The sequence below is a fragment of the Malaclemys terrapin genome, chromosome 2 (genome assembly GCF_027887155.1).
Source record: "Malaclemys terrapin pileata isolate rMalTer1 chromosome 2, rMalTer1.hap1, whole genome shotgun sequence".
NCBI lineage: Eukaryota > Metazoa > Chordata > Testudines > Emydidae > Malaclemys > Malaclemys terrapin.
This window is the reverse complement of record NC_071506.1, coordinates 187,576,270-187,593,657: the sequence shown is the minus strand read 5'-3', so window position 1 is coordinate 187,593,657 and position 17,388 is coordinate 187,576,270. Positions and strand designations below refer to the sequence as shown.

General features: G+C 39.7%; 1 protein-coding gene across 1 annotated transcript; it reads right to left on the bottom strand.

The window, feature by feature from the left end:
• Positions 1–774: 774 nt before the first annotated feature.
• On the bottom strand, positions 775–16,975 carry IGFBP3 (insulin like growth factor binding protein 3). The gene is made up of 4 exons (XM_054020347.1): positions 15,954–16,975; positions 11,795–12,021; positions 10,348–10,467; positions 775–1,535 (listed from the first exon to the last, which is right to left on the bottom strand). Exons 1-4 carry the CDS (start codon positions 16,330–16,332, stop codon positions 1,410–1,412), a joined length of 852 nt encoding a protein of 283 aa, XP_053876322.1. The 5' UTR covers positions 16,333–16,975; the 3' UTR covers positions 775–1,409.
• Between the last annotated feature and the right edge of the window lie 413 nt (positions 16,976–17,388).

The following is a 17,388-nucleotide window of genomic DNA, read 5'->3' as shown; positions in this document are numbered from 1 at the left end:
TAGTTACACCACTTACTTATATGCAGTTTGTAATAAAATATTATTACTTTTCAAATCTTATCCCAAAAGGAAAAGATGCTCAATTCCATATCCCACTACTGATTTTCATGTAGACCTTCCCATTAATTTTAATGGGAATCTGACTCCAATTGATGCCATATGCCAGATATTTCAAAGAACCACGAATTAAGAACATAAAACCTCTCTTCAGATTGAAAATCTAAGTGAATTCATGACAGAGAGACATTTTTCAGAACCGGACGGTTACTCTTCTGCTCTTAAAGGCAAGCAGACAACTCCCAATGAAGTCAGTGGAAGTTACGACCATGCAATGGAAGAGTCCTAAAATTTAGGTCTATATCCTCTTTTCGGCACTGACTTTAATAGGAGTTCCTCATGTAGAATGAAGGTAGACTATCTAGTGTTAACAGTTTTAAAAAAGGGGAAGAAGGGAAAAAATTGTGTTAGAATAGCTGAAACGAGTAGGAGAGAAGTGTCGTTTATGGTCAATTTCAATGCAACTATTAATTGCTTATCTAACATCTAAGTACTACAGTGAGGTATACACTAGAAAAACCAACAGAAAGGTTAATTTAAAAGTTATTTTGATGGTTTTAGCTACTTCAAATAGGGAACTCTGCCTCTTTAGGAAACTTTTTCTTCAACCAGTAAATCTATTTTGGCTCATCCACATTAAGTAAAAATATATATGCCATTCTATTTACAATCCCCTTTGTTTTTTGACTTGCATGGAATCAGTAGCATACACCAAAATGAATGTGTAACATTTGGTATTCACATGTTACATTTAAATAACGTTTATTAAAAAACAATTATATTAAATACAGACTAACAGAATATTCATAATATACTTTACAGAAAAAAATAGCCATGTCTTTATTTTAGAAACACGTTTCTTTAAAAAGTTCTTTGAGATTTTTATAAAACATTTTACCCGTGAAGATAAGTGTCCCGTCAGACCTGTATAGAAAAAGCTTAAACTTTAAATCCTTGGGTTTTTTTAATATTTTTACAAGCTTACAATCTATAAATTCTTTAAAATAAAATACAGTATCTTTCGGGATCAAATTGGTCACAGGCCGTTATTTTAAAAAGTCAGTGGAGACTCCCTGAATCCATTCTGAAGTGCCTTTTTTTCTTTCTGGGGATAAATAGTGCAGATTTACTTGGGAATTCAGAGCTCCCTATGTTCTATAGAAAGTGGGAAGTGTGTCAGTGACAGGGTGCAGCTGCAGAGTCCATAGAGTCAATGAATCCCCCAATATCAGTAGGAGGCAGAACTTGTAACTCCAAGTCCAATGCAGTCCATGCTTTTTCCCCAGTCACTCCAAGGTCTCTGATGGGTTGAACTGCCACACACAGATTCCACAGGAGATGGCACCAGCCCCTCATTTGCTTTCCAAGTTGTAGCAGTGGACATCTCCTTTTCCTTTCCCATCATATCCAGGAAGTGGCTGTCCATATTTATCCACACACCAGCAATAGCCTCTCTTTCGGCCTTTGGATGGGCGGCACTGAAACAAAATGAATGTAAGGTTCAGTTAGCACCATTTTTGGGGGTACAGCAGGGGTTCCAGTTAATTCTAATCTGATAACTTCAGTAATATAACATGGCCAAATCAACACTGCTCGTGCTGTGAGTAAATGGAATTCCGATTACCAGCACAAACTATTATAATGATATTTTATTTCTACTGCCAGCCAACTATTAGGGTTCTAATAATCCTACAATAAAACTATTCTTAGAAGCACAAAAAGGCAGCTTTATAAACCACTCCACATGATATTACACAGCACAGTTGTCCATTATTGAGCAAAACCAACTTCAATTACACTACTTGCAACTGTAAAGGTTGTAGGATCAGGTCCTTTATTTGGGAAAAAACTCAACAGATTACTCTTGTCATACTAAGGGAGCACATGTTTGGCAGAGACTGCACTTGCAGCAATAACACCTCAGCTTGCATCTGCTTGACAAAGGCATTTCAGTACTGTAGCTGACGTTTATTAGCAGATATATAATACCCTGCAACAGAGTAATCACTTCAACAACTGCTAGGTATATTAGAACTTTACATATATAATTTCCTATAAATAAGGTTGCCTGCATATTAATCTATAACCTAAATCATTTCTAGAGAAAGTACTTGCCTAGCAGGACTAGTTATATATACAAGCCAACCTGAAATTGTAATACATAGTGTGTGTGTATGCTTTTGCTATAAATTATTTATATATCTATATAAAAGCTAAAACTTTCCCTAGAAATAATAATTTAGTACAGGAAAGATGGAAAACCAAGCACCCAAGAGTTACAAAGAGAATCTAAGGCAGCATACATGGTTCCTGATCACATATTGCATATTACATTCATCAGCTAGGCCCAGTCCAGCTGAAAGGTACATCTGTAACTGTGAAGGTTTTCTTCTATTATAAGGGGAAGCACCTCTCTCTAATAGTCGTGCAATGTCATATTAAGCATTCTACAGTCAACTCCTTCCCAGGATGGAGTCATAATCTATGTCAACTGGACTTGTGGGATTTTATGGTTGTAGACTCACTGAATGACCTATTGCAGAGACAAGTTCATCAGAGCTACAATGACCACCATTTAGTTGGTGACGAATTTTAAAGAGTCTGTAGCACAAATTTACCAGGCTCTTGCTAGATGACAACTACAACAGATACGTCACCTAGGGACAAGAACAGAGAAGCCATGGTAGCCTTAAGACCTTGCCTGCCCTCTACCACCAAAAATAAAAATACACAAAAAAAGAAGCCTACCTCCACCTTCTTTGGAGGGAACAAGAGAACTCATCCTCCATAGCAGGCGGCTGGGCTGTGTACATTTCCAGCTCATGTATTGTATTAATTGAGGATGAAATTTATCCATGTTGAAAGAGTCTGTAGAAGACCTATGCAGGCACCAATTAAGCCCTCAAAACAAGGTTTAAGTAGGATTTAAATGGTGCATAGGCCTCTGCATAGGAATCCATTTCACCCTTATAACATAGCTGATTGGTCCATGAGCCAGAAGCCACTAATTTTCCCATCTAAGGCTGCACAGTGCAGCACATACAGTCCCTGCTAGTTGAAGACTGTGGAACGTGGTGAGCTCATTTGCTCCTTTATCCCTACCCCTAGCCAGCTCCACAACTCCTCACTGTGGACTTTTGGGGGAAGAGACCTCTTTGGGGTTTCTGTCATTGGAAAATTTTCTTTGGAGTCCATCATCCTGCCATGAAGCGAACATCACCCACAGCTTTTCAGGGCTTGCACGGTTCAGAAAGCTGCATATTGTGCTGTACAGACTCCTCTCCCTGAGGAATGTTTGCTTTTACCATGTTTATTATGGTACATGAACTAAGAGCACTCACTCTAACTGAAAATAAGCAGTCATTTAGATTCATTGATCCCAAAGGCCAGAAGTTGATTATCTAAGTCTATAGTCTTGTTATATCTTTGGGCAGGAAGACCAAATATCATGTCAAGTGCTGAAATAACACAAAGCTTTCTCTTCTTCGGAACCTTTCTTTTGCAGCCATACTGCATGCAACAATCTTAGTCACTTAAATGGCAGTTGTGCCAGAAGAATGTCTGCAAGATCAGGTCCAAAGTAAACAAATGCTTATTTTCTGAGAGAGAAAAGCATCACTGGCCAATCGCAAAAAGAGCTGCATTAGTAATTTGCCTAATTATCTGATTATCTTTATTTGAATTACAAGTTAGCCATTCAGTCAGTTGTCCTTAAACATGAATCCAACATGGATTTTATCCTTTTACATTATTTAACAAGCCCATTAATAGTCTGATCCACTGCCCATTGAGTCAATGGGAATTTTTCCATTAACTTTAATGGGCATTAGATCAGGACCTAACTGAAGTGGTAACGTTTAATCCTTAAAACTCTTTGGCGTCAAAATAATTTAATCCACAGTCCACATCTCTTTTATTATAACAAGTTCATAGATCGGGAAACTAAGGCAGAAATTCTAAAGTGATTTTCCAAAGGACACAAAGTCAGTGTCTGAGCCCAGAATTAGAGTGAGGATTTCCTAACTCCCAGCCTGGTATTCAGGCTTGTACCTCTGCTAATAACTGTAACATATCCTCCTTGCTTTTAGAGGTATTGTATGAAGTGTGCTGCACAAATCTCAATGGTTCAAAGGAACTGACTTTGATTACTGTCAAAGACATACATGTAAATCAAATTATCAGTTTAAAAAGTTGGTCTCATTTTTAATGTCATTTTATTTTCTACAATCTCATCACTGACTTTCAGAATTAAATACAGCTAGAAGCCACCTTTCATTTCTTCTAATTAGCTTGTTTTGGGCAAAACTCTCAGATCTGCTGTGTGCCTCAGAGATAAGCAGGAAAAATAATGCTTTGTCTCCAAAGCAACACAGAAATGTTTTTCGGATCTCTCAAGTTCAAAATAAGGATTTGCACTGACTGCCCAGCACTGGGGCAAGGGTCAAACATATCTCTCATAATAGTTTTATCTGGCCCAAAAGGGATGTTTTTATTCTAAAATCCCATATTTTGCATTCTCTTGCCCTGACATCAACTGAAATGATAGACAGTGCATATCAAAAAGACATCTCTTATTCTGTGTTGTGTATACCAGTGGGGCCAGATTCTTGGGCTCAGCTCCAGCTGCTTTGTGCTGCCTCAGAAGTGCAAAACAGCTGGAATGATGCCCTAAATGGGGCAGCTGAGGATTTCCTGACAGAGGGGCCAGATGCCAGCCCTATTGCCCCCTGCTCCGTCCCCTCCAGAGGAGTGCAGAAGGGACTTAGGCATGAGTAAATAGGGATCAATGTCTAATAGATCTGGTGCGGTATATAATAAACAAAGGGGTCTTATTATGCTCTTGAGGAGTCCCTCCAAATTCCTCTTTATCACTTCCTCTCTTTTACACGATTTACTTAAGGACTGAACACAGATTTCTTTAGAGCCCATCAGTGTCACTCCTCACTTCCAGGTGACATGATGACAATGACTCTGTATCATGTTTCCAGGTTCTGAGGATCTAGGAGCAAAAATTAAATTAGGGACTCAAACTCTGATCCCTCTACTCTAGAACAACCACGAAGTTTTACCTTTAAACCGATGTTTTACCTTTCCAGTTTTACCTTTAAACCGATGTTTACCAAGAAGCATCGGGCAAGAAAAGTAAAGTAAATCACAAATATTCATTTAAATGGACAGAGAGTGGAGGGCAGAATTCCTTTCAGAACTATTCAGGTAGCTTCCAGTACCACTGACTCTCCTATTTGATTTCATGTTGTACATCACATGACTTGGCAAGATGATAAGTTCATATTGGCAACCACATTTATCTGATAATTTCCCCGTGCTCCTGATTTAATAATAATTACATATAAAAAAACCCAAATATAAATACTTTAAATTGCTTTACATGATGTATCTGGATAGATAAAATTCCTTTACAACAAACCTCTCACTCATTAAAACTACCCCCGAGGGTGTCTGGAAAGTCAATGACTAGATAACCACAAATCAAATCATGAAGAACAACTGCATTCAACATGTTCCTGAAGAGCCAGTCAGTGAGGAAAAGAGGTGGTTCATGTGAACACGAAGAGGAAAGCTTTCTTATGAAAAACTTTATATGGCTCTTCTAGATGATCATGATACTTCACTAGATTTATCCCAAATCTATCACTTATCTGTAGACAAATGCTGGTCCTTCATAACTAGGGCCCTACCAAATTCATGGTCCATTTTAATAAATTTCATGGTCATAGCATTTTAAAAATCTTGAATTTCACTATTTCAGATATTTAAATCTTAAATTTCACAGAGTTGTAACAAAGCATGAATATTTATTGAAAAATGGCAAAATATAAATATGTAAAGCCCTTAAGTCAGTGTTTCTCAAACTGGGGTTCCCGATCCAAAAGGGGGCAAAGCTGTTGGGGGGGTGTGTTTTCATGGTATTGCCACCCTTACTTCTGCTCTGCCTTCATAACTGGATAGCTGAAGCATGGCGGGTGCTGGCCAGGTGCCAAGCTCTGAAAGCAGCATTGCCACCAGGAGCAGTGTAGCCTTCAGAGCTGGATTCCTGGCCAGCAGCTGCTGCTCTCTGGCCACCCAGCTCTGAAGGCAGTGCTGCCACCAGCAACAGCGCAGAAGTAAGGGTGGCAATACTGCAACCCCTTTACAATAGGCTTGAGACCCCCTTTTGCGTTGGAGAAACACTGTGTACTAGTATATACTTTTACCCTATAGTACAGGGGTAGGCAACCTTTCAGAAGTGGTGTGCCGAGTCTTCATTTATTCACTCTGATTTAAGGTTTCACGTGCCAGTCATACATTTCAACATTTTTAGAAGGTCGCTTTCTATAAGTCTATAATATAGAACTAAACTATTGTTGTATGTAAAGTAAATAAGATTTTTAAAATGTTCAAGAAGCTTCATTTAAAATTAAATTAAAATGCAGAGCCCCCCAGACTGGTGGCCAGGACCTGGGCAGTGTGAGTGCCACTGAAAATCAGCTTGCGTGCCGCCTTCGGCATGCGTGCCATAGGTTGCCTACCCCTGCTATAGTATAAAAGAGTATAGTATAGGGTAAAAGTACACAAAAGACCAGATTTCATGGGGGATTGGTAGGGCCCTATTTATAATCATATTGTTTCTTTGTGTTAGTTCTGCCCTGCACTGTGTAGCCTGGCACTATGCTGAAATACACTGTACTATTGGACTGTATCTGTATCTATATCTATCTACAAACATACAATTTGCACTCACAAAGTGCTTTTATTTTCTTAAGAGCATTATTAACATTTTACTTGATTCTCAAGGCACCTTATGAGGTGGGTACTAATATGACATTAAGCTGATGCAAAAAGGCCCTAATCATGCAATTTGCTCTGTATGAGCAAATGCTTATGTCCATGAATTCAATGGGAATCGGTTTAGGCATGAGCGTGTTTGCCTGTGTGGAGCAGCTTGCAGGATCAAGGTCCATATCAGTGGCAGAGCCAAAAAGAAACACTGGAGGAGTTTTGATTCCAACTCATTGTTCTAACCATTACACCACACAGCTTCCGATATGATGGCTAACCTGCTTTGGTAAAGAATGAACTACTTTTACAAAATATGCAAACACCTTGCTAACCTTCTCTTTGGAGGTAGTGTGCCACCATAGTGCACTGAGCTGCATATCCAGCTACTTTAGAGGTACCAGAAGAAAGCCAATATTTCCATCATTAAAAATGCCTGCCTTATAGGACAGTGAAAATAATATTATTTAGGGATGATTTACTATTTCCTAGTATAACATACTGAATTCTTCTGTCATAATGTGGATACTAATGAGTTACAAATGCTAAATGATGTTAATAGTAGCAATGCAGGAAATTCATACAATAACCTAGCTTTATGTTATTCAGATTAGATACGTTCTCTCAGTTCCTAAAGTATGAGACCTAAATTTATGCTGCAAAAAGCAGAGCAATCACTACATTTTCCATAGGGCAGCAAGTGCAATCTATTATATAGGTACTTATTTCTCATATCTATTGTTGTATTTAATTTTAGAAAGATATTGTAAACATATTATTTTGCATTTTTGTGAGCTGCAGACTGTACCCTTGACACCTACCCTAAAGTTAAGGCCTGCATTACAATTTGATAGCCGTACTAAGTGTTGGCACTAGATCAGCACTCAGGTAAGCTATTTGCTCGTGTTGATTCCACCTGTGCTCATTGAGGGCTTGATTCTGCAAGATGCTGAGCTTCCTCAATTCCTATTGAAGCCAGTGGGACATACAGGCATGTGGCATGGCATCTGGCAGGACTGGGCACATCTGAAACTACCCCTCAATCCTTTGCCATAGATGCCACCGTGATAGGCCACTAAATGTAGTGCAGGAACTGTCTCTGAAATTCAGCAGATGCAGTTTTAAAGCTTCTGGTGGAACATGCACTACACAATTTAGAGTGCAGAAGCAGCTCCCCTTACATGTGATCTTCATCTTATTCTATTAAGTGAATAGCTCTGAATGATGACTAGAATTGACATCAAGGTACACTTATTTTAATATCATTTTTTGGAGTGGGGAATTGCCCAGGTTCCCCAATGGCAGAATTGCCATTGCTAAAAAATGCACCTCAACATTTTGGTGCCTGTGGATCTTATTATTTATGTATGGTAGTACCCAGGAAAGCACCTAGCACAAAGTAACACTGAAGAAAGAAATTCTATTCCATAAAGAGCTCACAATTTGAGCTGCAAGTTGACAAAAGTACTGCAGACAAGTTCTGCAAGTAGGCAAAGTAGAGCATATTTTTTGGTCTTCTTTAATAGCTAAAGCAGCACAAGGACTATAGTATGTAACAAAAAGCATATCTCTTGGAGCTCTGTTAAAATATCTATTGCTTTAAATAAGCTAATCACTTCTATGTCACAGGAACAAACACACAATCTTGGTTCCCACTCTGAGGGTCAGTGTTGTCCTTAGTCCACTGAATAACTTTCATTGAAATCAATGGCATTTTGGAATGAATTCAGATTGAGGGCTGCCACCTGCATATGGCCCTATGTTAATTTACATCAAGTTAAAATATCATGGAACAAGAATTCACACCAGCTTAAATGAGACCTCCAACCCAAAAAAAGAAACTTGCCCTGCTTGAGAAAATCACCAGCTGCTCAGGAAAAGCTAGAGTGAATAGATGAGCTATGCAGCATGCCCTAAAGGTCAACAAACATAGGCACTGTCAGACCAGTGCAAGAAGTGTATTCTAGAGCCAGGAGCCCCCCACTGTGAGTGCCCATCATCAAATCTGCAGAGGTTGCTGATCTCAGTTGTTGAGATGCTACATAAGAGGAAGGGCTGTCTCTAAGGGTACACCTGTGTTGAAAAAAGGTGTGTTCTTAACTTATGTTAGCTAACCTGGGTTAAAACAGCAGTGATGCCACGGCAACTTGGCTTTGAACTCAGGTTAGAAGCTTGAGTTAAAGCCTATGAGGCAGCCTGGGGTTGAACTTGAGCTGCTAACCCAAATTAAAAGCCGAGTTGCTGTGCCTTCACTGCTACTTGAACTCAAGTTAGCTAATGCAGATTAGCTAATCAAGTTAAGAACACACAGGGTTTTTTTTTTTTTGCAGAATAGACATACTTGAAGAAATCCATGATCCAAGCGACAGAGAGCAGCAGGACTTAAAGTGAAGTCCATGGATGAGTGGTAGCAAGGTTGGGCCGGCTGCTCACTTCACTTTCATTTCCAACAGATAAAAAACAGTAGAAGACAGCTAAAAATACATGGAATGCTTTTGTACTATTATTTTCTCGTGTAAGCACTGCTGTGGTTACCTCAGAGATGTGAAGGGAGAAGTGGGTCTGAGTAATCACCAAAGGGAGGGGGAAGGTGCACCACAATACAAATTCTCTTTAAAGACATGATCCAGCCTATGAAAAAGCTTGAGAACCCCTGATATAAAGCTCTGTAAATTTAAAACTACACCTTGAACTGCACCAAGAAACTAATTCAGAGCCACTGCAATCTTCTAAACATTCGAATTATGGGTTCTGACATGAAAAAATGCTACGCAAGGGCCCTGATATTTATTCTTCATTAGCCAAAGTTTCTTGAGAGCCCTTCATGGGCAGCCTAAGAAGAGCATGTTGCAGTAGTTCAATATGGAGATAACAAAGACATGAATAGCTGTGGTGGTGTCTGCATTTGTCAAGAAAGGTCACGATCTCGTAACCAAACGCAAATGGAAAACCAAAGTGGTTGAGAGACCATCCTTACTGAAGAGTAAATACTGAGTATCACTTTCACTATAACACGACATAGATTTTGGAAGTGATCTCTGCGGTGTATAAAGGGCAGATATATGGCTTTCTCATGTTGCTTTTTGTAATGTGACCTAATCCAGTTCTTCTAGGAACTCTTAAGCAGCTATTTACAATTCAAAGCATTGATCTATTACAGTCATATGGTGACTCCAACAGCTAGCACAGTGGGTTATTACAGAGGTAATGCTTTTTTTAAACTGATGGGCACTGATATCCAGGGCTCTGGCCAACCCATGTGTGATTGGGTATGAAGTTTCTCAGATTAATCTGTTGTCAGGAACGACAGCAAATAAAAACACTGTCCACACCTGACATGGCTTGGTGCTATGCCACCAGGTCCTAAAACTGGGGTTGAAGCAATGTTTCAGTGAAGTGCTATGTAATGCACATGAACATTACCAGTAATGTTAAATTTGACTTCGTATTAACAGATGACAATGTGGAAAAGCCTAAATACACTTACTGAAATGATCGAGAAATATTACTCACTTGCTTTTTCTTGTAAAATCCCTTCTTGTCACAATTTGGAATATGGAATCCTCTTGGACTCAAGACATTCTGGATCTTTAGGTGATTTAATGTATCTTCCATTTCTCTACGGCAGGGACCCTGTCAATGATCATGTTTTAGAAAGCACAAATGAAATCCTCTCACTCAAACCCTGTCTCCGATATTCTTAAAAATAGTAAATCTGTAGACATTAATAGCACTAAGCAGCAAAAAACCTCCGTAAAAATAGGGTGATGGATCTGACCAGAAATGAATAGAAAGATCCACACTTCAATTTTTAGCATGCTAGCTTGAATCCTGCAAGCACAAGTCTGACTACTGACAAGCTTGCTCCCAGCTGCTGTGTAGCCATACCCTAGAAGCCCTAGTTCTGGACCAGTGGCCCATAATCTATCAACAGCCCTCACAGCTACCTAAAATGATAATTCTGCTATACAGAGATTTATTTTTTGGAAGGAGGACATTCTGAACCCCTCAGACACTGATGTGCTTTAACTGGAATGTCTGACTTCTCTGACTTCAGTAATACATTGAACATGCAGGAAAATCAACATTGCTAATTTATCTTAGTTGCCATATACTCTCTACTTGGAACTCACTACTTTTTATAGGTTTTGAAGCCTTCTTTTTGCAGAAGAAAGACACGTCTGGATTGTCCATGAATATTTTGATGAAGTGCCAAAGTATACCCAAGCAACATTTTGTATGCCTGTTGGCACTGATATGAAGATAACCAGATTGTCTGTCAAGAGCAATACACAAATTATAGTTTTACCTGCTCACATTCCCTATACCCAGGCTGCCCTGCAAATCTTGCCCATATACTGTAAATAAGGAATAAGAAACAGTGGCAGCTCTTATCCCTATGGTCATTACCTGCTGACATTTTCAGCAGACAGAGCAATCGCTACAGATCTAGATACAGATTTGTGTGCACTAGGCACATTTGATAATCAGTCAAAAGCTGGTATTCAGTCCCATGCTAGAGCACTTTCCATACTTTGCTTCCTGGAGCACAAACTCAGACCTTTGGATTGAATGTAAGGCCTTTTTCTTTTTTGCATTACCCTTTCTTTCTTGCCAATGGGTAATCAAATCTAATCAAGCTGCTATTAGACCTACCCATGTGTGATAACTACAGGTGAGATTAAGCTTTTTACTGTCCAAGGTTTATTATTGATAATCAGATTAAAAACAAACACTAGGCCTCTGTGTTTTCCAAATGTAATCTGTCTGGCCTGCTGACCCTCTGTATTTGCATCTCCAATAGTTTTACTGGTCACACAGTCAGAACTCCTTAAATGGCTACAACAATTACCACCATCTGGTTTTCTATTTATCTTGTCAAATACAGCATGCCAAAAAAGAAAAAAAAAACAAAAAACATGAGAATGTATTCATCTTTTCTACTTATAAAAATACTTACATATTCAGTCTCTTGTTTGGATTCAGAAGAGAAATTCAGTGTATCTGTACTTTGTGAATCATATTCCACTTTGTACCGCTGTGTATTTTTGGCTTGTTCTTTCCTGATGATATCTATTTTGGTGTGATGTGGATGTGATTTGGAATCTGACACCCTGGGAGAGTTAGGGATGGCCTGATTCTCTATGCTACTGGCATTCTGGTCTTCTTCTGAATCACTGGAATTTCCTTCAAATAAAATAAATTCAACAAAGAAACAAAGTTAATTATTCAGTTAAGCCTAGGAACACAATAACTTATTTTAAAAGTTTCTATTTTTTTCTTTTCTTTTTTATTAAAAAACACAGAAAGCCTTCAATGTCATAGTGTTCTCTGAGCAGCAATGTCTGTATTTCCTGAACAGAAAGAATTCTAATGTTCTCATGATTGAAATATCTTGTAAACTCTTAGTAATTCTTTTAAACTCTGTCATTCCACTGTCACTACTGGTTGCTACTAATTATACATCTTTCTTTTCTGCTTAATTGTATGAAAAATTTCATTTATACTTTACATCAATTTGATTTTTTGAATCACTGCTATTTAAACTGAATATACAGCCAATTGCTTCCCTTAATTTGAAGTTTTTTCTCACCAGAAGGGGGCAGATTTGCACTGGGACTTCATCATTTCCAGAGTTTGGATCTGAACCAGAAATCTGTTATCAACTTTACTAATAAAAGACATGCAAAAAATTCAAATAATTTATTTCTGTCCTAGAACTGATTTTATTATCACTTAGTAACAATAATGAATTCCTGTAATGTCTTATGATGGTTAGTATTCTGTAAGGTAATGTCTCTTCTTTATATCTTCTCCAGGAAGGGAATTAACAAAGAGGTATTACTAAATAGAAGTAATACTACCATGTTGATTTTTATGGTCCTTAATTTTCTCCCACATACTGCAAAAATCTGGTAAGTTAAATTTTACTTAGTTGATAGAGAATTTTCCAATTTGATTCTATTTTTATATGAAACACATTTCAGATTATGAACACAACATTGCCATACACTCTTCCACGGTATCAAAAAACAGACATCCTGCTTATTTGCTTTTCACTCGGAGTCAGAAGAGTTTAAAAATATTTTCTATCTCTATCTACTTTCCATAGAAGTAAAAGAAAAGAAAGTGCCCCAGAATATTGTGCAGGCACAATGTTTCCATATACTTAAGATTATGTGGCTATACTATACTATACTATACTATACTATACTATACTATATGGGATTCTTCCAGTGTAAATGCAGATGGCTGCATTTCCTCTAAGATATTTTTAAAGTTTATATCTCTTTATCAGTTAAGTCAGACTGCTTGCTGCATTTCAGCCCTCTGGCTGCAGGCCATCAGAACTTTTTAAAAAAAGGAAAGGAAATCACATTGGAAATGTAAAATGATAACTGATGTTCAGGGCACAGATTACTTTTAATACCGTTGCTTCAATGCTATACTAAAGTTAAAGCATAAATTCTATATTAAAATAGTGCTAAAAGGCTCACTAATAAGCACCAAAGCCAAGAAATTCAGCATTAAGACTGAAAGCCTTCCTAACACATCCCACTGAGTCCAACAATTTTAGCACATATGGCACTAAGGCTCCTGCAATACATAGGCACAGGGAGGAGGAGGAGGGATCAGAGTTAACATCTTGTGCCAGTGGTTTTGGTGTAGCCACTGCTGGCAGTAGACATAATTGACCAGGAAAATCCAACTCCCAGCGCAAATGGATTAAGGAAGTTTAAGTCTTAACTCTGAATTTCCTGGCTTTTGTGGGTTTAACTCAGACTCTCAGCGGTATTTGAACATATTTTTTGTGGTTTAATTTCGTTTTTTTTTAAGTAGTATTTTTTTTCTCATTCTCAATGTTTGGAAGCATTGATACAATAGAACATAATAATCTAGATCTCCTAAATCTAAATTATTTGCCCAATAGCATTTTGCAGCCATTCCAGTTCCATGTACATATAGATTTAGAAAGTATTTTAACAAGCATTATATAACCAACAGATTACAATGGCTACTTCATAGTTTATATAATTAATCATTGCAATCTGTTCTCAAGCAGTTCTCAAATCAGATTTAAGAGCTATGACTACAATTTTTTTATAATGTCAAGACATACTGTATTGCATCAGTTTATTCTATAGAGCTGTTGTCATGTTAGTTACATACCCATTCCTAACACATTCAAAACCATCATGAAAAAAGCACAGGGAGAGTTGCTTTTTTCTTTTATTAATAATATTATAATAGTCCCTTAAAATGTGAGCTGTATTAATGCCAGAAAGATATAACATGCACTAGAAGTTAGTGGCCTTCTAAATCTGGCATTAAAATGACATTTTAAAATATAAATCTATATAAAACTTTTTTTTAGCACTTGCTGTAACTTAACAAGGACAAAAACAATTTTACATGGTATTCTACCTATCTGTATATGTGGGAACAGATTTGATCCTATTCTGAGAGTTTGTTGTATGCTAGAATCTGTACTGGAAACTTGGATTTAGGATTGAAACTCTAGTAGTCCCTTAAAGAGGCAGGCACTATGCATGGCATTGGTTCAGCAGATTTCTTCCCTCTTGAAAACTAAGCACTCAACTTGTATTCCCAGGAAGGGGCCTACTTTTCACTTTATACACAGGGGCAAAGTTCCCACTGACTTCAACAGGATTTATGTCTGAATAAGGAGTGCAAGAGTAGGGCTTTAGTATTTTAACTATTTAGGGCTGAAGTTAGTAAGAGACCCAGAACAGAAGTGAGAGTCCAGAGCCATCTACCCCTTCCCTTCCTCATTATATATACAGTTACAAAATAATAATGATAACTGATAATTAGCATTGCCAATTTGCACCCATTTGTATGGAAAACCCCCTCATCCTTTTAAGGTAGAGTTAACAGCATCAAGCTCTTATGATGAAGGATGTTGCCATAAGTTTCAATGAGGTTTAAAATTTCACTCGGCATGTTCTGAACTCTCCCTCTTTCAAGTTGTCACTGCTTGTGAGCAGCACAAAAATAATAAGGTATTTTGTGCTCCTGCAGCACTGGCGGCCACTTCCTCTCACACAGCTAAGGAGAGGCCAGCCAAAGAGTGCCTGCAACCCAAAAGAAAAACTCCACGCTGCTTTAAAAACAACCGTGCCAAACCTTTTAACGTGCTGTCTTATGAAGTAGATGTTACATCCTCGATATTGGTTAATAAACTCTCTACTGAAATTTGTGCAAATATTGATTGTGCTTTCCTGATCTGAATCCCAACTTTCCTTGTTTCTAAACATTGTAAAATGTGCATGCTTACAAAAATTATTCCAACCTTCCCTCCCTCTTAAAGAAACACACTCTAAATGGTTTTACTTACAAGAGAGTACTGGAAAGGTTAGTTTTTACCAATCGTTTATTTGCAAAAGTGTACCCATAATATTCACCTCTTTTAAAACTACCAGCCTCTGATGCTTTTTTTAAAATAGTCAATAACTTTCCAACCTGGGAAAATATTTGTCCCATTGTCTATGTACTCCTTTCCTCTTTCTATGAATTTTATAAGCAATTCACTCATTTTTAATATCTCAGCCTGGCAGACCTGCCTCCTCAGTCACCCAGTTTAAAGGGGGAACGACTCCCTCATATATTTTTTAAAAAGCATCCTCACCTCTGTTGCAAGGAAGGATTTTGCAACAGCGGAGATTAAAGAACTTTTCTTTTCCTATCCCTCATCCAAATGATCCTAAACTTGACACACAGCCCTAGATTTGACCACGAGATCAGAAAATACAACCATTTATTTTGAAGAGCAGGAATTACCACGTCAGTCTTAACAGTGCACTAAGGCTGGAGTTTTGTTTAAGAATCCATCCGCTAGGAGTTGGCTGCAATACTTGGGTGGCGCTTACCAGAAACATTTTTTGCAGTAAGGGAGTGGTTTTTTGTTTTGTTTTTGTTTTGTTTTTGGTGTGTGCAAACTAATTTTTTTTTTTTTGCATAAAGGCAACTGATTGATAGATTGATTTGCATCAAACTTTTTTTGGAGGGGCATTTTTTTTGGCATTAAATAGCACACACACACACACACACACACACAAACACACACAGAGTGAACGGCTGGAGCCTGGTCTCCTTACCTGGAACATGTGGTCCTACTCCTTGCAGCAGGAAGGTCCTCAGCTTGCTGCCCGTGGTCACGTTGGTGCAAAGCCCCCTGCCCTCCAGCAGCGCCTGCAGGGGTCTGAGCTCTCCTCGGCGCGGCTGGCAGCTGAGCCCGGCCCCGCAGCGCTCGCTGTAGACCCCGCACGGGCGCCCCTCCTGCAGGGCGCAGGTCAAGCAGCAGCCGCAGCCCGGCTCCCGCACCAGCTCGGAGCACTCGGGCGCCAGCGGCTTGCACTGCTCCAGCGCCCGCGAGTCGCAGGGCTCGCACCGCACCACCGGCCCCACCGCCACCGCCCGCCGGCTCAGCAGCGCCAGCGCTGCCACTGCCCACAGCACGCAGAGCCGCGACACCATAGCAACAAGCGCAGGGGGGGGCTGGAGAGGGGACGAGGAGCAGTAGCAGAGAGAGCAGGAGAGGGACAGAGCCGCAGCCACACGCGCACCTAGCCCGGGGCAGAGCCGCCCCCCGCCACAGGAGGGGGGAGTCACAAGCACTCGCCCCCCAACACAGGAGAGGGGAGACCAGGACAGACCCCTGCCACGGAGGTTCAGAGCAGAAGGCTCAAGCCCCAACCGCTCGCCCCCCTAACAGAGGAGGCGAGCCCAGGAGGCTAAAGCTACAGTCACCCCCTGTCTGCAGCTGGGACCCGCCAGCCCCTCACAGCCCCCCCCCGCCCCTGCAGTAGGAAGAGCAGCTAGCGCCCAAGACGGCTTGTCGCTTCCTCCCCTCCAATAGCTCCCAGATCACTTGGCTTTCACACTGATTTCTTGCCGCAGACACAAATTTGAAAATAAAATAAATTAAAAAAAAAATCAACAACAAAAAAATACCCAAACCGAGCAAAATGGTCTGGCTGGGAGGAAACGTGGTCCCAAAATGATCACGGAAAGAAAGGAGAGCAGAGGGGAAATGAAGGAGAAAAAATAAATTAAGAGAGCAAAGTTCCCTTCTTTTTATTCTCTTTGTTGCCCGCTATTGGCTTCTACTCTCTGTAACTCTGGGCTCCCATCTGTTCTCTCATTCAGCTGAACTTCTTGCCTATATACAACTCCTGCTTAGGACACGCCCCGGACTATGAATAATGAACAACTCTGGCACTCCAGGAGAAGGGGAGTGACTATCGAAATCCAGATTTCGGTTCAGAAAGTACTGTAAGGCGGGGGGGACCCCATCGTTGTGAGTTGAGTTTAAGTGCCCTTCTGAGAAACCCTCTTTGAGGAGATGCGTTGGGACTGACTTTGGGCAGAGAGAGAGGCTACATCGTATGCGTTGTGTTTCAAAGAAAAGTGTTCTCCTTCCCCCACTCCCCTTGGCACTGTGAGAGGAGACACGAGCAAAGCTAAATGAAAGTGCCCTTTTTGGATTCCTGTCTACAATCCTGTCCACATTGGAGCTGATTGATAGCCCAA